The sequence below is a fragment of the Phascolarctos cinereus genome, unplaced genomic scaffold, assembly GCF_003287225.1.
Source record: "Phascolarctos cinereus isolate Bilbo 61053 unplaced genomic scaffold, phaCin_HiC Scaffold_1;HRSCAF=81, whole genome shotgun sequence".
Classification (NCBI taxonomy): domain Eukaryota; kingdom Metazoa; phylum Chordata; class Mammalia; order Diprotodontia; family Phascolarctidae; genus Phascolarctos; species Phascolarctos cinereus.
In genome coordinates, this window is record NW_027555514.1 from 202,572,363 (window position 1) to 202,596,240 (window position 23,878).

The 23,878-nt window shown below is 38.8% G+C and overlaps 1 protein-coding gene across 1 annotated transcript in view; it reads left to right on the forward strand.

Moving 5' to 3' along the window:
- The window catches only part of LRRK2 (leucine rich repeat kinase 2), a 204,874-nt gene that overhangs the window by 139,775 nt on the left and 41,221 nt on the right, over window positions 1-23,878 (forward strand). Inside the window, exons 34-38 of the mRNA XM_020973685.2 lie at window positions 12,564-12,751; window positions 15,015-15,169; window positions 18,764-18,910; window positions 19,138-19,329; window positions 20,826-20,972. Of these exons, the coding sequence (XP_020829344.1) occupies window positions 12,564-12,751; window positions 15,015-15,169; window positions 18,764-18,910; window positions 19,138-19,329; window positions 20,826-20,972 (829 nt within the window). The remainder of the gene's footprint in view (window positions 1-12,563; window positions 12,752-15,014; window positions 15,170-18,763; window positions 18,911-19,137; window positions 19,330-20,825; window positions 20,973-23,878) is intronic.

Consider the following 23,878-nt stretch of genomic DNA (forward strand, 5'->3'; position numbering starts at 1 on the left):
GTGACCAGAGGACTGGCTGGGAAGAGGATCTGGGTGACTGAGGGAGGAGTTTAGGGAATGAGTGTCTGATAGGGTCACCCTGAATAGACAATGAAGGGCTGGGCTTTTATCAGGGTAACAAAGAACTAGTAGGAAGAGGTTGATAAGATCAAAGGTGGGATCAAAGACTAGGCTTCTTCCTTAGGATTTCTAGGACTGGCTTCTAAGAGAGATAGGCAAAGATCAGAATAAAAATAAGAGATAAGGAAGGCCAGTTGAATGAAGTATAAGGGTTTTCTGGGGCCCATAGACAAATGGGAGCCAAATTCTTTTTGGGGCAAGGGGCAAAGGTCTCAGCTTGGGCCCATACCCCATCAGTCCCAGATGCAGTGGAAGATCGTGGCCTTTTAAAGCTAAGATCTTTAGGTAGGTCTCACTTTGACTTAGGCAAAGCCTATTCAGTGATTAAGGCTAGGTGAAAACAATGAGGCTGAAAATAGTTTCTTTACCCTAGTCCAAAGAAAACAAAACAAAAAAGTCAAACTGGTGGTAGAAGATCCTGAGGATTTCTGGCCCAAAGAGAAACAATTCCTATTTATGTTCAATCTGAGTCAGTCGAGGCCCAAACAAAGACCAAGTGGAGTTTGATCTGGGATCTGTTGTTGTTGGCCTGTCTGTGAGAACCAGAGTGACTTGAGTTTAAGGCTTGCTTCTTAAGAAAGAAATCTAGTATGTAAACCCCAAGATATCTTGTTGAGGTTAGATTTTAAGAATCTAAGCCTTTAACTAGATTATAAGAATCTGAGCATCTTAATGGAGACAAGATGGATCTTATATACAGAAAGACTGTGGGAAGGATCTTGGTGTGGCCAAATAGGGAAAGGGGGCGGGGGAGAACTGTGAGGTAATAGAAAGCCAGGGACCTCGACAATGTGGCCTAGGGAGAATGGAGTCTAGATAAGATTAAGAATGGGAAGTGGCCATAGGGAGGTAAGACAATGGAGGGCTAGCCTAGATTAAGAGTAATGGAAAATTGGGAGACTGATTGTAGCCACAATGAAAGGCTAGTTGATGGAATTATAGCCTCAGGATACAGCCAGAGATTTGAGGGAAGACCAGGGTTTTTCCTTTCTGGGGTCCAGATCCCAACCCCATCATTGTGACATTTCCACTCACTATTGGTACATGGAGTGTGCACACACTTGTGGACATTGTGGACAACACAAAATCCTTAGACCTGAAAGACAAAGGGAAAGAAAAAAAGAAAGAAAGAAAGAAAGAAAGAAAGAAAGAAAGAAAGAAAGAAAAAGAAAGAAAGAAAGAAAGAAAGAAAGAAAGAAAGAAAGAAAGAAAGAAAGAAAGAGAATGGAGGGAGGCAGGGAAGGAAGAAAAGAAAGAGCTGTATTGCCCAACTGGCCAGTTACAGTTGGGTCCCTTGTGGGACAGCCCCTACTTATGGGGTACTACTGAGACCTTTGCCCCATACCCCAAAAAGAATTTGGATCCCATATGTCTGCAGGCCCCAGGGCTTGAACTCTGCTTGAACTCTTTCACTTGGAAAGTCTCTAGCTTTTTGCCTGAGGCTATAATCCTATCTACTGGCCTATCATTATTACCTTTGCCCAATCTCCAAATTCTGGGTTTCCTGGCCCAGCCCTCCATTGTCTCTTACCTCCCAGATGACTCCTGGCTACTTGCCTCCCTTCATCCTATCCATTCTCAGCCTCCCAGTCACTCCCATCAAGATCTTCCCTAGACCCCTCCTCCAGTCACCCCAAACTACTTGGCCACTCCTAGATCCCTCCCACAGTCTTTCTGTATATAAGGTCCATCTGTCCTCCATTAAGGTGCTGAGATTCTTAAAGTCTAGCCAAAGTTCAGATTTCTTAAGAGTCTAGCCAATGGCTAAGACTTGCACAAGCCTGCTTGTCTTTAGGAGCATCATAAATATTTAGATTCCTTAAGAGTCTGGCCAGTGTGGCGGATCTTTAATAAACCTTGTCTTTGGCTGAAAAAAGGTTTGGGTCAAATTCATTAGGGCAGGACCTGTGTGTTGTGATTTTGGAGTCCCAGCACGCCTAAACTTCTAAACCGTAATATTACTACTCGCAGGGTTGTTCTTTGTCCTTTGTTCTCTAAGAGGACCATGACATCAGGGAGGTGGGTAGTGGGAAAAATGAACCTCCTCATAGCCAGGAGGAGCTTACAGTCAATTGCGAGAAATATGGGAGGGGCATTAATAGCAATAGGGATGAGGAAAAGCTTCATGTAGGAGTGGTGTTTGAGAAGATTTTTGAATAAAAATTGAATTCTAAGAGGCATAAATAAGGAATTTCAGCTTTCCAGGCCAACCAAGGTGGCAAGCCTGTACAAAGGCAGGGAAACATGGAATGCTATATATGGGGAACAGTAAGAATGAAAGGTTGACTGGAACATCGAGTTTGTAAAGGGGAATAATGTATAATAAGTCTGAAATGTTAGACTGGAGGGTAAAGGGGTAAAGGTCTTTAACTACCCATCTGAGGAGTTTGTCTTTGATCCTAGGAGTAAGAGGGAGTTACTGGCATTTATTGAGTCTAGTAATGTGTGAATTAAGAATGTCACTATGGCAGATATATGAGGGCTGGGTGGGTGTGTTGGTGGTTCAGTGGAAAGAATTGAAGCAGGGAGATAACTTTAAGAAATATTGGGAGAAGATAGAGTTACACCAAGGTGAACACATCTTTGGAATGTTATCTTATAATATATGATTATCTCAGAATCATATTATTTAAATCTAGAAGGAACTTTTGAGATCACATCTTCAAACTCCTCTTAATTTTATATGTTAAGGAATAGAGACCCGGAGAGGTTAAATGAGTCTGAGGGTCACAAAGGTAGTAAGTGTCAGTGCTGTTATCCACCCATCTTCTAACTTATTTCTAGTGATTTTATACTTTTCTTCAGAAGTAAAAATGATTTGTAGCATTTTTAAAAGATCATATTTTATTATGCTTCCTTTTCATGTGGTCATTTTGGCCAGTACTTGAGATAATTAATTGGAAGAAAGCAGTTTTGACTGTCAGTATATGACAAAGAATATTCTAGTGAGCATAGGGAACGAAATAGACTGTAGTTTAGGCTCCTTTGAGGGCATGACTTGCACAAAGCTTTTGAGGCTAGCAATACTGTGGTCTTCCTGAAGTTGGTGCTGTGGAGCATCTTTCTCCAACAGTGTTTGGAATGGAGATTGTGATTTCTTTTCTGAAAAGTGAATCTTTCATACTGCTTTATTGGAATAAAATAATAATAGCCACATGGAATTTCCCTTTTGAAAATTGTCTTCTTATGTCCTATAGGGAGAGATTGCTTTTTCCTTCTTTGGACCATGCGTAAACCTTCTCTTCATTCTGATATCCTCTTCTGTGTTGTACCTCCTGTGGTGTAGGGTGTGTTCAGGGAAGACTAGTACCTTGATTTGACATCGAAGATGCCAAGGTCATCCATTGTATCTAGAGCCGTCATCAGTTGTCTTGACTCTGTTCTGCCACTGGACTGTGTTTACTCTGGAAGAGAGAGTGAGGCTGATGACTTTGTGCAACTCTGTCTCACTTAATCCAATTTACACGTGAATCAAAAGACCTCACCCATACCATTTTACTGTTTTTACTTATCTTAAAGTCCTGTGGTGACAGGCAAGTGATGAAGCAGCAGGTATGGATACAGTAGGGGTTATAGTCACAACCCTGCACACAGGTGGTCCAGGCCATAGGGTTGTCTCCTCACTGGAAGCAACAATGGAATTTGGCAGCCCCTGGGTGTCTGAGTAGCCTTTTAAGGATTGTACTGTTCACCTCTTGGTGGGAGGAAAGGACAAGGAAAGGTGCCCTAAAAATTGTCTGTTTACCCAACCCTGGCCTGTTTACCACGGCAGACAGGGAATCCTACTCTATGGTCAAAACACACACACACACACACACACACACACACACACACACACACCCCATACAAAATCTTCTGCACAGGTGACTACATTCACCATTGGTACATAGAATGTGCACACACTTACGAATGACACAAAATCCGGTAGACCTGAAAGACAGCCCTGAGTGAAACAAGGCTGGCCAGTGAAGGGCAGCTTACCGAAGTTGGAACTGGACACACATTTTTCTGGAGTTGCTGCAGTGAAAGGGAGTGCCATGAAGCTGGTGAAGGTTTTGTGATGAAAACTAATGTAGTTAACAAGCTTATATACCTACCAAGAGGAGTGAATAGCATGTTCATGACAAAGCGATTACCACTTGCAAGAAAGTGACATGCCACCATCATCAGTGCCTGTGCTCTCACCATGACAAACCCTGATGGGGTCAAAGAAAAATTTTACGAATACCTGGAGACCCTCATAATCAATGTGCCAAAAGAGGACAAACTTATAATTCAGGATATCTTTAATGCTAGAGTAGGCACAGACCACTAGACATGGCGGGGAGTCCTTGGGAAGAATGGAGTTGGAAACAGCAAAAGCAATGGTCTCTTATTACTGAAGACTTGTGCAACTCATGACCTCATCACTAACACTGTCTTCTGTTGACTTAAATGCAGTAAAACTTCATGGATGCACACTCAAAGCAAACTGGCATTTAATAGACTATGTCATTGTGAGGGAAAAGAGACAAGGGCAGCTAGGTGGCCCACTGGATAGAGCACCAGTCCTCAGGAGGACCTGAGTTCAAATCTGGCCTCAAACCAAACGCTTGACACTTACTAGCTGTGTGACCCTAGGCAAGTCACTTAACCCCAATTGCCTTACAAAAAAAAAAGAGAAGAGACAGATAGGATGTGAGAATGCAGAAGGCAATGTTTTATGCAGAGTGCTGGACTGATCATAGACTTATCCTTTCCAAGCTTTTACATTTAACAAAACTGGTGGCCCCAAGGCAAAATGACTACCAGAAGAATTAATGTCAATAGATTAGAGCCTTTCTCTGAGGGAGAACAGTTCCTAGCGAACTTGGAGGGAAAGTTGAGCCAACACACAGTTCGCAACAGTAGAGCAGAAAAGGAGTGGGCAGCTGTCAGGGATTAGGTTTACAACACTGCATTTACTCTTCTTGGTCAGAATACTCACAGACATGAAAATGATAGGGAAATTCAGAAGCTAGTAAATGATAAATGAGGACTTCGTAGCATTTACCAGCAGGATAGTTCATCTGTCTCTAAGAAAACAGTATTTAGTTCCATCAGAAGTAAAGTACAAGCAAAGCTTAGAGATGGAGGATGCTTGGCTTAGTAAGAAGGCAGGTGAAGGGGCAGCCAGGTGGCGCAGTGGATAGAGCACTGGCCCTGAAGTCAGGAGGACCTGAGTTCAAATCCAGCCTCAGACCAAACACTTGACACTTACTAGCTGTGTGACCTTAGGCAAGTCACTTAACCCCAATTGCCTAAAATATACTTGCGTGTGTGTGTGTGTGTATATGTAAAGAAGGCAGATGAAACTCAGTTTTACACATATAGTAACAATCCAAAGTGCTTTTTGATATCCTGAAGGCTCTTTATGGGCCAAAGATATATGGTGCATCACAACTACTCAGTGCTTATGGAGCCACATTGATTAATGATAAGGACATGATCTTAGAGAGATGGGCTGAACACTTCCATAATGTTCTCAACAGACAATCATCAATCAGTGCTGAAGCCACTGACCACTTACCTCAGGTTGAAGTCAATTCCTCTGTAGCCAAATTTCCATCTGAAGAAGAGGTTTGGAATGCTGTTAAGCTAATCTCTTTGCAAAGCACCTGGTGCTGATTCTATTCCAGCTGCAACTTACAAGGTGGGAGTTCCAGTGCTCATTCAAAAGCTGACTAAAATTTTCCCGGTTACGTGGCAAGAGGAGGTTATCCCCAAGGAGTTTAAGGACGTCTGTATTGTCCATCTTCATAGAAAGGAAATAGATTGTCCTGTGACAATAACAGGGGGGTCTCTCTCATAGTCATTGCTGGAAGAATTCTTGCCAAAGTCCTCCTTAATAGGCTGATGATCTGGAAGCTGGTCATCTACCTGAGAGCCAGTGTGGCTTTAGAAAGGGCCAATGAATGGTCGATAGGGTATTTGCTGCCTGACAACTCCGGGAGAAATGCCAGGAGCAGAACAGAGGTCTGTACCCAACGTTTGTAGATCTGACCAAGACCTTTGATACTGTTAGTTGTGAGAGCTTATGGAAAATTATGTCAAAATGTGGTTGCCCAGAAAGGTTCATCAGTATTTTTGTCAGTTGATTTCATCCTGACGTGTTTGCCTGGGTTTTGGATAATGGATGATGCTCTCATGCTTTCCCAGTCACCAATGGAATGAAACAATATGAGTTTTACGTCAATCAGAACACAATTATGGACCAATTTGCAAAGGAAATCATGTTTAACAATTGGTCATGACAACAAATACACATAAAATATAAGTATGCATAAAATAATTAAATATAAAGTGCTTTGACAGGGAAGATCCTAACAGTTGGCATGATCATGAAAAACTTCATGAAAAAGATGAAAAACTCACCTGTGCTTGCTCCCATGATGCTAGCATGATATTTACAGCAATGTTGTCAGATACCTTCAACGGGGATGAACGCAGTATCAAGGTCCCCTACCACACTAATGGCAGATTATTCAACTTGAAAAGGCTATAAGCCAAGACTGAAGAAGAGGGAGTTTTGGTGCGTGATTTTTTGTTTGCATGATTGTGTACTCAATGCAGCCTCTGAGTCTGAGATGCAAAAAAGTGTGGATTGATTGTCTGCTGCATGTGCTAATTTTGGCTTGACAGTTAACACCAAGAAAAGACAGGAAGACAGGTGATCCACCAGCCAACACTGCACCATCCATATGTGGAACCATCACTTATAACAAGTGGAGAAGTTGTGAATACTGTGGATAAGTTCACTTACCTTGTTAGTGTACTTTCCCGGGATGTACACATTGATAATAAGGTTGACTAGGCATTTCCAGAGCTAGCTCAATGTTTGAGAGACTGAAGGAAAATGTGGGAGAGAAGAGGTGTGAGACTGATTACCAAACTGAAGGTCTGCAAGCCATTTTGTTGACTTCATTGTTGTATGCCAGTGAAATCTGGACAGTATACTAGTGCCATGGCAGGAAACTGAGTTCACTTCCATTTGAATTATCTTACAAAGATTCTGAAGATCATCTGGCAGGATGAGGTACTGGACGCTGAAGGTCCTTTCTCAAACTAAACTGCCAAGCATTTAAAATCTAATACAGAGAGTGCAGCTTTGATTGACTGGCCACATTGTTCAAATGCCGAACATATACTTGCCTAAAAGACTATTTTATGGAGAACTCACACAAGCAAGCATTCACATCATGGTCAAAAGAAGTGATACAAGGACACTCTCGAGGTTTTGCTGAAAAACTTTGGAATTGATTGTGAAACATGGGAGACACTGGCACTGGACTGCCCATAATGGTGTGCCCTCATCAAAGAAGGTGCTGTGCTCTATAAGCAAAGCAGAATTGAAGTAGCTGAAAAGAAATGTGAAATGCACAAATTTAGAGAATCCACCCCAAATATTCACATGGCCTATTTGTGCCCAACCTGTGGTAGAGCTTGTATTGGTATGATCAGCCACAATCAGACCCATTGTAACTTGACTCCAACACACTGATGTCACTTTGGTCCTTGAGAATGTAGGACAGCAACCATACCTGCTATATACTTGCATAAATTTTTCATCCTCCCTCTTAGGTTATATAATCTTTATAAAGGCAAGACATTATTTTCCTCTCTGTCAGTTCATGGTAGGTGCTTGAAAATCATTGAATGACTTCTTGTTTTAAAAATCATCAGGTTAAATATTAAATATTATTAACCTACACGGAATACATTGTTACTATTTCAAATAACCTACTTTTTTGCTTATGAACACTGTTCATATGTTCTCTTAATTACCCAACTTGACAGTTTTTTCTTAATCCTTGTCTTCCTTAACCATTTTGCTGCATTTGACAATGTTGACTACCTTCCATTCCTAGACATTTCCTCCCTTCTAGGTTTTGTGACTTAGCTCAAGAACTATCTTTTTCATGAAGTTTTTCATGACCATCCCAACTGTTAGGATCTTCCCTGTCAAAGTACTTTATATTTAACTATTTATGCATACTTATATTTTATGTGTATTTGTTGTCATGACCAATTGTTAAACATGATTTCCTTTGCAAATTGGTCCATAATTGTGTTCTGATTGACGTAAAACTCATTTTTAATTAATTAATTAAATTGATTTATTTAATTGTGTTAAAGGATAAAATTCAAGCCCATGCACTGTTTTTTCTTCCACTAACACTATTGACTAACACGATGCCTCCCTATTTCTCCACCGCTCTAATTACTGACCTCCCTGGTTTCCTTTAAGTCTCAACTAAAATTTTGCCTTCTACAGGAAGCCTTCCTCAACTCCTCTTAATTCCAGTGCTTTTCTTCTGTTAATTATCTCCTATTTATCCTGTATATTGCCTGCTTTGTGTGTGTATTTTTTTTTTGCACGTTTTCATCCTCATTAGATTATAAGCTCCTTGAGGATAGGCATGTCTTCAGATGAACTGACTGAGTGGGACCTCTTATGCTCTTTATGAATTTTTTTGCCTCATCAACAGATCTCAGATATGTGTTCCTTGTAACATTCCTCCCTTTCTTAGCCAAACTCCTTGAATATTTACATTCTTTAACTCTGTTTCCTCTTTTCACTCTTCTAAAGTTTTTACAATCTGCCTCTATCACTCAACTGAAGTATTTATCTCCAAAGTCTTTATTTCCAAGTCTAATGGCACATTCTAAGTCCTCATCATTCTTGGTTGTCTGGAGTATTTGACACTGTGGCCACCTTCTCCTCCTGGACATTGTCTAGTCTTTGGGTTTTCATGATATTGCTTTTTCCTAGTTCTCCTCCTCTCTCTCTGACTGCTCCTTTTTTCTTTGCTGGAAGCATAGGATTGCTCTTTTCATTCTTACTAACTGTAATTTTACCTAACAGCTTTCTTCTTTCTTCCCTTTATACATTCAGCCCTATTCTACTTCCTGAGCTCCAGTCTCACATTGCCAACTGTTCTTTGGACAATTCAAACTGGATCTCCCATACATTTTGCAAACTTATTATGATTAAAGCATCCATTATTTTTGAGCTTTGCTGTTACTATAAAGAACACCACCATATTGCTGGTCATTCAGGGTCACATCTTCAACTCTTTACTCTTAATAAGTCCCATAAAACCCATCAATTCCAAAATCTTGAAGTCCCCTCTATAACATCTCTTGACTATACCCCCTTTCTCTTTATTTTAGCAGCTAACACCTTAGTTTAGGCCCTCATCACTCCTCACTAATAGTATTTCCTCACTAGGAAACTAACTGGTTTCCCCGCCTCTAGTCTCTCACCACTATAATACATCCTCAACATAACCTTCAAAGTGATTTTCCCACAGTATAAGTCTGATTTTGTTACTTCCTACTCAATATACTTTAGTGATTCCCTATTATTTCTAGAATTAACTATGAATTGCTCTGTCATGTAAAGCTCTTTAGAACCTAGCTTCATCCTACCTTTCCAGAATTCTTACACATTACATGCCTCTGTATACTCTACAGTCTAGCCATACTGTCCCTGCTTGCACACTTCATTTCCCCTCTTCATGGTTTTTACAGTCTGTTTCTCATTAAGGATATGCTTTCCTTCCTCACTTCTAAATCTTGAAATCTCTGGTTTCCTTCAAGATGTAACTCCAGTACCACCTTCTGCTTGAAGCCTTTTGTGGTCCCCCTTAGCTGCAAGTGTCTTTTGCTCCAAGGTAACTTTACATAGTTTGTATGTGTTTTGCATATGCCAGTATGTGTATTTTGTCTGCCTAATTAGAATATATTCTCTTTCAGGGCAAGGACTTTCACTTTTGTTATTGCAACCAGTGCTTAGGACAGTGGCTGGCACATAGTAGACTTGAAATATAATCCCATAGATTTAATTACCATCTCTATGCTGATGATTCTCAAAGCTGCCTATTCAGTCCCATGCTTTCTGCTGATGTCCAATCTTGCATCTCCAGTGGCCTTTCAGACATTTTGAACTGCATGTCCATGAACTTCTAAAACTTAATGTATCTAAAATGGAACTCATTATCTTTTCTCCTAAACCCTACTCAATTTCTGCCTTCTCAGTTACTACAGAGGCTTGCAACCTGGGAGTCATCCTGGACTCCTCACTACCTCTAAATCCCCCCATATCCAAACTGATGCTAAGACCTGTCAATTTCACCTTTGTGACATCTTTCCAATATGCCCCCTTCTCTTGTGAGGATGAAAACAGTATCAAGGTCAGTTACTGCACTGATGGTAAATTATTAACTTGAAAAGGCTACAAGCCAAGACTAACAGTGAGGGAGAGTTGGTGTTCAGTGCATCTTCAGAGGTTGAGATGCAACAAAGTACGGATCAATTCCGTGCTGCTTGTGCTAATTTGGGCCTAACAATTAACACCAAGAGAAAATATAGGTTCTCTACCAGCCAGCACCACACCATCCATACATGGAACCTTTGGTTACAACAACTGGAGACATACTGAATGCTGTGGATTAAGTCCATTTACCTTACTTTTCAGGGATGTACACATAGATGCTGAGGTTGATACACGTATTGCCAGAGCAAACTCAGGTTTGGAAGGTTCCAAAGGAAAGTATGGGAGAGAAGAGGTTATTAAGACTAACTACCAAACTGAGGTCTACAGACCTATTGTGCTGACCTATTTGTTGTATGTCTGTGAAACCTAGACAGTCTACTAACACCATGCCAGGAAACTGAATTGCTTCAATTTGAATTTTCTTAGGAAGATTCTAAAGATCACCTGCCAGGTTAAGGTACCAGATACTGAGGTACTTTCTCAAGCTAAACTGTCAAGCATTCAAACTCTGTTGCAGAGAGTACAATTCCAATGGACTGGCCACATCATTGAAATGCTAAACGTACATTTGCCTAAAAGATTATTTTTTGGAGAATTCACAGAAGGCAGGCACTCCCATGGGGGTTGGAAGAAGCAATACAAGGACAGTCTTTCAAGGTCTCTTTGAAGAACTTTGGAATCAATTGCATAACATGGGAGACACTGCCACTGGACTGCCCATTATGGTGTGCCCACATCAAAGAAGGTGCTATACTCTTTGAGCAAAGCAGAATCGCAGTAGCTCAAAAGAAATGTGAGATGCACAAATTTAGACATCTCTACTCCACACGTTCATGTGGACTATTTGTGCCCAACCCATGGTACAGCCTGCCAAGCTTGTGTTGATATGATTAGCCACAGACATATTGTCCCTTGATTGTAACATAGTGATGTCATTTTGGTCCTGTTAGAGAACAAAGGGCAACAACCAAACCAACCAGTTGCCACTGTTGCTCCTACACTGTAATACAGGCCCTCATCACCTCCTGCCTCGATTACTGCAATAGCCTGCAGTAATCAAGGTCTTCTTGTCTCAGGTCTCTGCCCACTCCAGGCCATCTTCCATTCAGTCCCTGAAGGGGTTTTCCCAAAATGCAGATCTGACGATTTCACACACACACACACACACACACACACACACACACACACACACACACACACACAAACTCACACATACCCGTCAGTGAACTCCAGTCTCTTCCAGCAAATATAAAAGGCTCTTTTCTGGCATTCAAAGACCTTCCTAATCTAGCCTTCCTGCCTTTTCAGTCTTCCAACTCTTTACTCCCTGATACTTTGCTGTAGTGACACCAGCCTCCTGGATGTTCCACTAACCAGATACTCCATCTCTCAATTCTGGGCATTTTCTCTGGCAAGCTCCCATCCCCAGGGTGCTCTCCCTCCTCAACTTCAATAGCAAAAAAGGATTATGAATCAAGTAGTTTATCTTAGAACCCCACAAAAAGTTTATTAGATGTATTATAGTGGAAAAGGTGAAAGAAGTTTGTGGGAATACGTGAACAAAAAAGGGAATAATATCATGGGGGAGCCAGAATGGGATGCATTTTACAGTATAAAAGAAGTGAGGTTGATCTTGACTAAGTTATTTCTGTGACTGTAAACAAGAAAAGGTCATTTAAATAGAGTGAGACAGAAGAAGAGCTGGAAATATGGGAAGTTATGAGGACAGAGGCAAATTTTAGTTTTTATATGTATTGTAACGTGCTTCTTATCTGAGTTAGTAGAACCAAATAAGGAAACTGATATGATGGCAGTAGAATATTCTGTAATAACTGCAGAATGGGGGTGTATTTGTAAAGTGTTATTTGCACTATACATGAGGAGATGTAAATTGATGGGCTCCCTGTGGATTGTCACAAGGAATCAAGGATGCAAAAAGAGTACATATCCATTTTTCTCTACTAATAAGTATGTTTAAATCATATACCATGTTCTGTTTCTAGCAGTGTAACATCCTTACTTGATGCAGATGAAAATGTTCTGACCATTTTCTCTTGAGAGTAAAACATAAGATATTGTTCAGTTAAAGTGGTTCAGAAGGTAGAATTCAATTAAAATTGTTGAAGGTAAACTTTTTTCCTTTCAGATTTTGACAGTGAAAGTAGAAGGCTTTGCTAAATATCCTAAGGGTATTATTCAGCGTTCAGATGTGGAAAAGTTCCTTTCAAAGAAGAGCAGATTTCCCAAGAACTACATGTCTCAGTACTTTAAACTCCTGGAAAAATTTCAGATTGCTTTACCAATAGGAGAAGAACATTTGCTAGTTCCAAGCAGGTAAACTCTAAATACAAATGCAACATAGAATATTATACATTTTCGTTTAATTTTTTAAATCATGGAAGTTGGATTATCTGATGTACTTATTAAGCAGCTATGTTTTTTTCCACAATATTATTTTTCCCTCAGAGAATTAAAGAAGATTCTCAAGATTGCCTCTTGAGGCAGTGAAAAACAGAAAATGCTAGATGATCATCATATACACATTGGAACTAAATGCTCAGATATATATATATAGTATGGGTGCTCTCTCTACCAGTGCAGTGTCCAGGCCTTACATTCTCTGCTGTTCTTGTCCATGTCTTTCTTAAAGTTGTTCATAAGAAGATAAGCCCAATATGCTGGAGATTTCTTTAGGTCTATCTTAAGGGTACCAGTATAACACTTGTGCTGACTATCCATTCTTTCTCTTTACATGAAATCCTCAACAGATAAGCTTCATGAGGCTCGTTTTCTTTTCCAGCCATACCTCTTCTTGTTGTCTTCTATAAGGTAGAAAATAGAAAAGTAATGAGGTAATATAGAATGTTGGAATGATTATAATGATGTTTTACTTGGGAAAGCTTCTTAAAGGAAGTCATGAACATGAGTTGCCCAAGTGGAGTAAAACAAAATCTTGTTGAGAAAGACTCATGGAATTTTAGAAATTTAGAAAAAGGGAGAGACCTTGGAGATGATTTACTGTAGTTCAACCCCGTAATTTTTATGGATGAGGAAACTGAGTGTGAGAGATTAATTGACTTCACCAAAGTTATACATCAAGTTAATAACTGTACTTCTGCTTTATAACAATGATTAGGTAGAAATTTGAGTTCTAATTTAGATTATGTCACTAATAGTCAGTGTGATCTGACTAGATTTTCCTGAGCCTCAGTTATTCCTATCTAAAATAAAAGTTGGATTAGATGTCAATTATAATTTTCTATTTCTTTTTCTATAATCTTTCTATTTTAAATCCTGTGACATTTCTAACCATTATCTAACAGTAAAGAAGTAGAACCAGTTCAGTATGAAGCTTATAGAAATCAGTTATATTGATTTATGGTGAATTCAGAGTATATAAAACTTTTTAAAGAAAGCAGGTAACTGTAAGGACAAGGGTAAAGGAGGTAAGAGTGTGGTCAGTAAGTACGACTTTCAAGACTACCTTCTTATTGTTCCATATTAAACATCAGTCCCTTCTTTGTAATGTTAACATTTTGTACTTCTTTAATTCTAATTCTTAAATGAAATTTTAGTTAATTGTCCTGTTGTCTCAGTGTCCCCTAAGTATATTTCAGTAAATTTTTCATGCAAGGACTAAGTCTTTAACTTGCTCTATATTTCACATAATACAGCTTTACAGGCTTACAGGCTGGCCAAATGCAGGTTGTTGGGCTTCACAGGCACCCCAGAATGTTGAGGGGGGTTGTATAGGGTTGGATCATCAATAGCATCTGATCTTCCTAAAGAAATTATAATCGGAGTAGAAACTTTTGAGAAAATAACAAGATTGGATAATTCTGTATGTCAAAAGTAAATAATGGCATCATAGGGCTTTTAGTTTTTTTCTTTGTTTCCCTATATACCACCAGAATGCCAAGGAGTAGACGCATAGGTTGTAGTGTCTTGAAGAAATTCATTTAGACCATCTCCAAGTTAAATAACAGGCGTTTATTGGGGTGACACACCCAGCTGACTTTCCCAGGGGAGGCCGGAGTGCCCAGCAGGCCCTGCTTCCCATGGGAGACAGAGCACCAGTGGGCTCTGGCTTCCCATGGGAGACAGAGCACCTTGCTAGGTTAGGTTTCTGGTCTGTATATAGTTTGATGGAATAGGGGGAAAAGGGAGCAGGAGAATGGGAGGAGTGGGAAAAGCAGAATGTGAGGTAATCTGGAGTGTCTTTGTAAATGCATACAGATAAGCAAGGGGAACAAGAAAGGGGAGACGAAGAGCTGCTCTGGAATGTCAGATAGTTGGGGGGTGCTTTGTGAAAGCACAGATAAGTCCACAGTGGGGAGCTTTAACACATAGACTTCTTGAGCACTTTCTGGCTGGTCATATCCTGTGTTTTATCTCATGTCTCATATCCTGCTTCCTGTTTGCTCCATCTGCCTCATCATACATCATGTGTACAAATAAATTTATGGGAATGGTGGGAAATACTCTTGATTGTTAAAAAATGTGTATTTAATTTACTGGTTATCCTCAATAGGAATAATTAGTGTGATTGAAGTTATAATGAAAATACAAAATGATGATTTTCTTTTTTCTGTTCTAGTTTGTCTGATCAAAGACCTGTGGTAGAACTTCCTCACTGTGAAAATTCTGAAGTTATTGTTAGGTTGTATGAAATGCCTTATTTTCCTATGGGATTTTGGTCCAGACTGATCAATCGATTACTTGAAATTTCTCCTTACATACTCTCAGGCAGAGGTATGTATTTAATGTCAGTAAATTGCTGATACTCTTTAGCTAGAGAAATAAAACCTCAAAGATTTTTAATATTTTGAGGTAAAAAGTGCCAAGATATATGAGTACTATCTATAATGATGAGTAAAACACCTCACTTATTCAGACTTCAAGTGCATGAACCTTAATAATTAGGTATACTGCTGAGAACCATTAGTCTCTAAAAAACCCAAGCAAATATGTAGCCCAGGCATAGCACTAGCCCTGTAGATGAACAGAGTAGCCTGAAGATGTAGACCACCCACTCTCCTCTCTGGATTGGCTTATTCACCCAACTTGTACTCACAGTAGATCTGGGTTTCTCAAAAGGAGGTACACCATGCTGCTACTACTCAGATTCTTTTATGAAAGCTGTAGTGGTGAGCCTGGTGTGAGAAGGGATACACTCCTGTTCATTATTGTAGCTCTTGAGGCCCTGCCAGCATGCTTCTGATTTACACAAAATTAGTTGCCACAGCAGTGTTTTCTTTTATACTAGCAAACAAGAGCAAGAATAAGAATAACAGAAGGCAAAGCAGGCATAATCAAAATATACCTTACCATCCATAAATCTTAGTCACACTTCTCCATGAATGTACACAATGTCCTTGGAGAAAAGTGGGCACACACTTAAAAGAAACCTAGAAGAAAAATAAAGAGTAGGTGCCCACATCCCCAGGGCAACTCACTACTCTGAATGGTAGTCCTTGTTGTCTTTGTTCTCTGAAAAACAGTCTTTATCAGGAATCACTGGTGAGGGGGGAAAAAACACATTTCTGCTACTTCCCTTCTGGTTCTCACAGCTCTCCTGCTGGGTGAAACTACTTCTCTGCTATTCTTGGGCTGCCAATGCAGTAAGAGACTCTTTTAGAGCTCTTTTGGCAGGATACTGCGGTGATAAACAGTGCTCTTAATCTAGAGAGCTGACAAGCTCCTCAAATCTGAAAATTTTTCCTTCTCGAAAGCAAAGAGGTCAGTAGAGAGCAACCTGAGAGGTTTCTCTTCTCTTAGGCTACAGTTGGCTCTAGAGAGCAATAAATTCCTTCTTTTCTCCTATCCTGCTTTTCTTCTACTGTTGTTTTTTTAGGCAGCTGGTTGGCACAATGGGTTGCATACTGGACCTGGAACCAGGAGCACCTAAGTTCAAATCCAACCTCAGACACTAACAAGCTGTGTGACCCTAGAAAAGTCACTTAACTACTCTCTGCCTCAGGTTCCCAGGGTAAAATGAGATAATATTTGTAAAGCACTTTGCAGACTTTAAAGCACTGTGTAAATGTTAGCTGCTGCTTAGTTGCAGTAGCTATTGCAGTAGTAATCTACAATTATTATTGTGGTGCCTCCTTTCACCTTTTTGTTAGGTACTATTCTTTCAATCTTTATGTAATTTTCCCATGTTATCCAAATAATTGTTTGGCTTATTATGTATATAAGCCAAGGAATAACCATACCCAGTAGCTATCACTACTCTTTGCTTTGACTTTATACAGATCCTTTCATAACGTGTATGTGATGAACACTTCTCTATCTGGTTCTCAGAACAGGCTGTATCTCTTATCACCATGTTACTTATGTTTTAAGTTCATTTTTTTATATAAATTTTCCCTACACAGATGTTCAGTTTGTTTCCCTTTTATCAACCAAAATGTCCGTATGTGAAAGGGGCAGTATCTCACAGATATCATAAGGTGAAGAGAAAGGAATAATTGTTCCATGCACTGTGCTAAGCACTTTACAAATATTATCTCATTTGATCTTCACAACAACCATGTGTAGCTGGCACTGTTATTATCTCCATTTTACAGTTGAGGAAACTGAGACAAACAAAGATTAAATGACTTACCCAGGGTCACACAGCTATTAAGTGTCTGAGGCCTGATTTGAACTTAGCTCATTCAGACTATGGGCCTAGCACTTTATTTACTAGGCCACCTAGCAGCTACTTGGCATAAAGTACATGTGCTAGGCTGAAGTTCATGCATTTAACTCATAGGAATGCTTTCTTAGGTCTTCAAGCAGGGCCTAATCACTCTTCTCATAAATTTGGTCATCCAGTTTCCCAACCCATGGAAGAAGTAGCCCACTGAAGGGATAAAGGTAGCTAGAGACAGACATTGTGACGGCAGTAAGAAATGGTAGCTGACAGAATGATAGTAAAGGAGTTAACAGGCACTAACATAGGAACTGAATAAAAAATATAGCAGTATGAGGTTAATAATGTTACACATATCGCAGTATTCCCCTTGATGGAAACACTGTATTGTAATTATAGCATAGCATAGTAATTAATATTCATAATAACCATGTCTCAAAAATCATTGTTGAATAATCAAAAAATTCAGCATTCACTAAGAAGCCATGAAAGCATACAGTGTATTTTATAAAGATCTAATCAAATACTGCTAAAGTAAACATTATTTACTTTACTTCTTACATGGAAACTCAGACTTATGTGTGGCAGGATTCAGATAAATGAACTGTTCCTATATTTTGAAATGTATCTCAACAAGAAACTTTGTATATCATTGTTGATGGATAATTAGAATTGCAAAAGAAAGATTAGTACATTAAGATTTCAGCACTATCTTTAATAGGAAAAACAACTGAATACCTTTCATTGACTCAGTTTCCTCCCAGGTTAATTGCACTAAAGCTGTTGTTTCACGGGGAACACCATTTGCTGGGCAGGAGAAGAGAGGCTCCTAACACTAACAGGTGTTGTAGCACAGATTCACTTTTGATCTGGTCAGACAGGAAGACAGCTTCGAAGGGGTTAAATAGGCTTAGTTTATTCTAGTCTAGTCTTCTCAAAAGGATATTTACTGATAATGGGAGTGCCAACTCCTACATCATTCCCTAATCACATTTCTCACAAGGGTGGGCAAGAATGGGAGTACAACTCCTTCAAGATCCCCCAAGCCGTGATGGGGGCTAATCAAGGCAGGTACATGCATTCCTCTATGCGTTACCCAAATCCCAAAATGGGTTCCCCATTCACTGACCAGTGACCACTTGCTTTATTGGGCAGCAGACAAATAAGGCTTATTGCCAACAGTAAGTTCACAGGTTAACTTTAGCAATATCATCATGACCTAGGACAGTGCAGGCATACATGATGTCATCCCTGTATCTCACCGTGCAAGTGTGGTGGAGATGTTTTCAACCATAACTGATGGGAAATATTATGTATTTTATCCATGGATCCTGGGAAACTAAACTCTAAAAAGAATAACGGAATCCACCTTACTTGCAACTACACAACCACAGCAATTTGTATAGTGGTATAAGGTTGTTGTTGTTTTGAATGGAAACTGACATATTTCCAAGTTGATTGATGGACATTTGAACTCAGTTACGATTTTTTAAGGTGAAGGATTTAATGATAAATATAATACTTAATTTTTCAAAGAGTTTTTTTTGGAGTATCCTTTTGGAATTAAATTTTTTTTTGTGGCCAATGTTTTCATTTCAAACAAAAACTATTAAATTTTTGTTTTATGTCATTCATTTTGGGAATTTTGCATCAGTTTTGGTGGAGTTTATTATTGAAGATTATAATTTTTTTGCAATTTCCTTCAGAACGGGCCCTTCGCCCTAACAGAATGTATTGGAGACAAGGCATCTACCTGAATTGGTCTCCTGAAGCCTATTGTCTGGTAGAATCTTCAGTTTTCGACAACAGCTCAGAGAGTTTCTTGAAAATTACAGCACCTTCATGCAGAAAAGGTAAATCAATTGATTCTAAATATTGTCTCATATTATTTGAGAAAGGTTCATATGTTTGTTTTTCACTTTACAGTTAAAAGCTATTTGTTATATAGCTACATCTGAAATATCACAAATATTATATTGTATTGTACTATATTATATTAATTATATATAAAAGCTATGTATAATTATAACTATATAGCATTTGAATGTGATTTTAATGAACTATTTCTTGGATTGTATAGGCTGTATTATTTTGGGACAAGTTGTAGACCACATAGATTCTGTCATGGAAGAATGGTTTCCTGGTTTATTGGAAATAGATGTCTGTGGTGAAGGAGAAACATTGTTAAAGAAATGGGCCTTATATAGTTTTAATGATGGTGAAGCGCAACAAAAAATATTACTTGATGATTTAATGAAAAAAACTGAAGAAGGTATGTGCTTTAATAACTTACTAAGATGCAGCACTAATTGAGATATACCCTTTAATGAAGAGGTGGGTTCATTTGAGAACTACATTATACTCTGTGTGTGTGTGTGTGTGTGTCTGCGTGTGTTGGATAGAGAGCTGGTATCAGCATCAGGAAGACCTAGGTTCAATTCTAGTTTCTAATTATGTGATCCTGAGCCAGTCAGAAACTCTCAGTGCTCCAGGCAATTTCTCTAAGACTAGAAGTTGCAGAGAATATGCTAACTGATTTGCTAGAGGAAATTTTCTCATCTTGGGTTTCCCTCTACCAATGAAATTTCAGGTCCAGTTCTTATTCCTATTGCATGCATATGTATATTAAAAGAGTCTTTGAGACATATTTTATTCTAGTGTAGTAATAAGCACAGGACAAAATAAAAGTAGACATTTTATTGTCCATTATGACTTCAGGATTTAAATACTGAACAAATATAAGTAAAGGATACAGGTACACAATGAAGACACTTAATGATGGAGAAGATAATATAGAGCTGAGAACATTCTAATTAGTTGTCTTTCTTTAGGTGGCTTAGGAATAGTTAACAGTGTGAGTTAACACAGCTAAGCTGGGAAGTGGCAGAGAACATGAGGGCATGTACAACTTTAGAGAATTCTGCCTGAAGCTATTGAAACTAGTATACTTAAGTATACTAAAGACAGTGGGAATATTCTTTAGCACACTTGCCAATTGGTATGTGTGTTTCTGAGCCAGTTTGTATGTGTTTTCTATGGATTAAAGGGCTAATATGTATATGTATTTGTAAGCAAAGACTAGACAGCATGTATATGTGTGTGCTATCCTGATTGCCCTCCTCGTAATGTCTGTGTCCTCTGAGGTAAGATACGTATTTCTGTTGCTTATACTATGCATATCTGCATCAAAAAGGATGGATTGTGGTGAAAATCATGTATAGAGCAAGCAGATCTTTTATCTCTGAGAATACTTTCTCCAAACCACTTTTTCACCCTACAGTTCATAAGACTCTGCTTTTCAGGAGTCCATTGATTCCTAACAATAGATGTGAACTTTTAAAAATTAGAGTTAATGATCAGTCTGAAATTTTTCAAAACTTCCAAATGGAAAGAATATAGAAAATGATGAGAATAAAGGGTAGACTTTAACAGAATACATGGTTGGGGAAAAGAGGAAAGAATTAAAGGTAGAAAAAAAGGAAAGAAATGTTGTTATGGCAGAGCAAATAAATACAAATGTATATCCATCCGTCTTCATCTACATATATCTACATCTGTGTCTAATTTTATATTATTATCTGTTTGTAAATATGTGAACTATAACATTTGGACAAAATCAGATACATCAGTACAAAAATTTGATGGTGGAGTAAGCAGATCAAAGTGGGATTAATAAGTCCCTAATCAGTCAAAAATAAATATTGAATATATTCATTTTTTAACTAAATGTCACATTTGACAACAATGTCATGTTTCCTCTCTTCCCAGGAGATCTCTTAATTAATCCAGATCAACCAAGGCTTACTATCCCAATAAGCCATATTGCTCCTGATTTAACTTTGGCTGATCTGCCTAGAAATATCATGTTGAATAACGATGAGTTGGAATTTGAACAAGCACCAGAATTTCTTTTAGGTAAATATTTTATAGTTTAGTGGAGATATAGAGAAGTAGATGCCACATATGCACACAAAAATTGAACATACTCTGAGTGTTTATTTCTTTGGTATTTTCCTCTGAATTTTAAAACCATTAACATTTCATAATTCTTTTTGTAGATTTATCATCATTATGTATTTTCTGTTATTATAGTTTGTTTGGCATTTTATATTTGATGATATATCTTTTTTCATTAAAAAAATTTGGACTTGTGTAGATTAATAGATCTAGAGCTAGAAGGGACCTAAGAGACCCTCTCATTTTACAGTTGAGGAAACTAAGGCCAAGGGCAATTAAAAACATCAGAAGTGAGATTTGAACTGGGTCTTCTCTTTAGAGCTAGTGCTTTTTCCTCTGTGCTGTGTTGCCTCCTAGTGATATTAGAGTTTCACTGATATGGAGGTAATATGAGATTAGAGACACAAAACAACTTGAAGATGGTCCTTCTGAGGTCCTCTTTATTTCAGAATATGAAGAAGGTTTCAGGTTATCCTTGTGTGGTAGAGATTTTGCAACCTTAAAAGAAATTGTGCAAATAGAGGCTATGCTGTATGTGGAGTGGTCATCCACTTTAACAATCTTGAATTTCCTGGAAGTGTTACACAATAAATTCATATACTTAAAAAAAAACTTTTAGATTTGGAATATCAAATAAGTTACATCAGTTACACAAAACATGAAGTTCAGAAAATCTCAGGTGAGGTGACTCACAGAGTCGTCTGAAAGATGTGATGTGAAGATTTGAATTAACAGTAACGTATAGTGCATGAAAACTTGTTGCATTTTTAGAATTGTACTTTTAAAAACTGTCGAAAAATTGAATCTTAGCTAATATCCAGAATAATCATGACTGAGGATGTTGCAATTGTTATCCAAGCCTCAATATTGAATTCAGTTAATGGAATAACCAAGACAGCACAGAGCTATGAGTTCGTAGCTAGGTTTTGGGTATAATACAAATAAGTAAATTGTGCAATTTGGTATCTGTAATTTTCATGATATAACACTTTGATTTTTTGAGAGTCCATAAGTAAGTAGTCTAGGTTGCATAATTTCTTTCATACTTCTCTCTACCCATCCCCCCCCCCCTGCATACATGCACACTTCCTGTTTCTGTTTTCTTTTCCATCATTTTTAGGATCTCACTATTTCCATTCTTCTCATTCAGTTTAGTGAGAAGCTTGGAACCTATCTTGCAAAGTATTGAGATTTTAGTAAGAAAAGAAGTAGAAGCAATGAATGTAGACAGTTTTCTTCCCTAAAGGTTTAGCAGAGAAAGAAAGGAGAGATATAGGACAATAGTTTGAGGAGATGGTAAGGACTAGAGAGGATTTTCTTTTTAAGATAAATGAGAGGCAGCTAGGTGGTGCAGTGGATAGAACACTGGCCCTGAAGCCAGGAGGACCTGAATTCAGATCTGGCCTCAGACCAAACATATGACACTTACTAGCAGTGTGACCCTGGGCAAGTCACTTAACTCCAATTGCCTTAAAAAAAAAAGGTGAGTGAGATTTAGGCATGGTTTTAGGCCATAGGGGAGGAATCGGTAGATAGAGGTTGAGGATTAGAGTGAGAGAGAGGATAATTGTTGGGGAAATATTTTGGAGAAAACAGGATGGGATGGGATCAAGGGCTCATGTAGAAGGGTTGGGTTTGGTGAGCCAATCCCAATGGCTTCCTTGCCAACAGCCTCTGGAACACCTATACCAAGCATCATGCCCTGGATAAACTTCTTCCCTAGGGCCCCACTCTCCTGATAGGTGATGTCTCTCCAAAAACAGTATTTTTGGAAAGTCTCAGTTGTATTTAATTTCATTCTCTCTTTTTTAGCTACCTCCTCACCAGCCATCTTGGTGGTATAGTTGATAGTGTTAGATCTGAAGTCAGGCAGACCTAGTTCAAATGTAACCTCACATACTTAATAGTTGTGTGACTCTGAGCAAATCACTTAACCTGCTTCCCCAGCTTCCTCATTTGTAAAATGGGAATGTAATAGCACCTACCTCTGAAGTATGGTATGAAGATAAAATTCAGTAATATTTGTAAAAGCACTTTGTAAACCTGAAAGTGTAATATAAATGCTGTCATCATCATCATCATCATTATGTGTACCTGCTCCTTCTTTTCTGTTCTCACACTACCTTTCCAGTTCTGGAACCATGAACCATTATCACTCACCTTTGCCAGCATTCCTGGATGGGGGTTTATCAGTCTACTTCTCTTTTATCTCTCTTACCATCCTTATAACTTTCTGTACCAAACTATCCCTCTCTGTTTCTCTAACCACCACTCTAGTTGTTTCTCTACCTTTAGAACAGGCCTGCACAACTTGTGATTTGTGGGCTGCTTATGGCCCTTGGCTGCTTCTAGCAAGCCAAGGGATTTCTGGCAGCCTGTGAAAAATACAGAGCAAAGCATCTTGTGTACATAGAGGAACCCTTTTGGCCTGCTGCAAGCGGCCAGAGGACTGTACGTGTCCTGCTGGCCATAGGTTGTGCAGGCCTGCTGTAGAATGTGAGTGTTTTGAGGTCAGTGACTCTCTTTGTTTTGTATCCTCACCTCTTAATGCTTAATAAATGCTTTAACATTAATTCGTTTTTGGAACCTGGAGTTAAAGAGGAGAGAATGGGAGATTCAAGAAGTTATTAGATATAGTGAAGGGAAGAAATGGGAACTCATAGCAGCCTGTTTTCTTAGTAAATTTTTAGGGAGTAGGTCATGTTGGGGAAGGGCATGATATGGGAAACTTGAAGAAAAAGTTTGAACAGTCACTTGGAGAATCAACTTAGGAAAGGGCAAAAGAATTGCTTGCCTAAATACGAGCCTAGTTGAAAATGGGTAACAAATTCATAGTAGACTATGTAGATGTATTATTTCTTTTA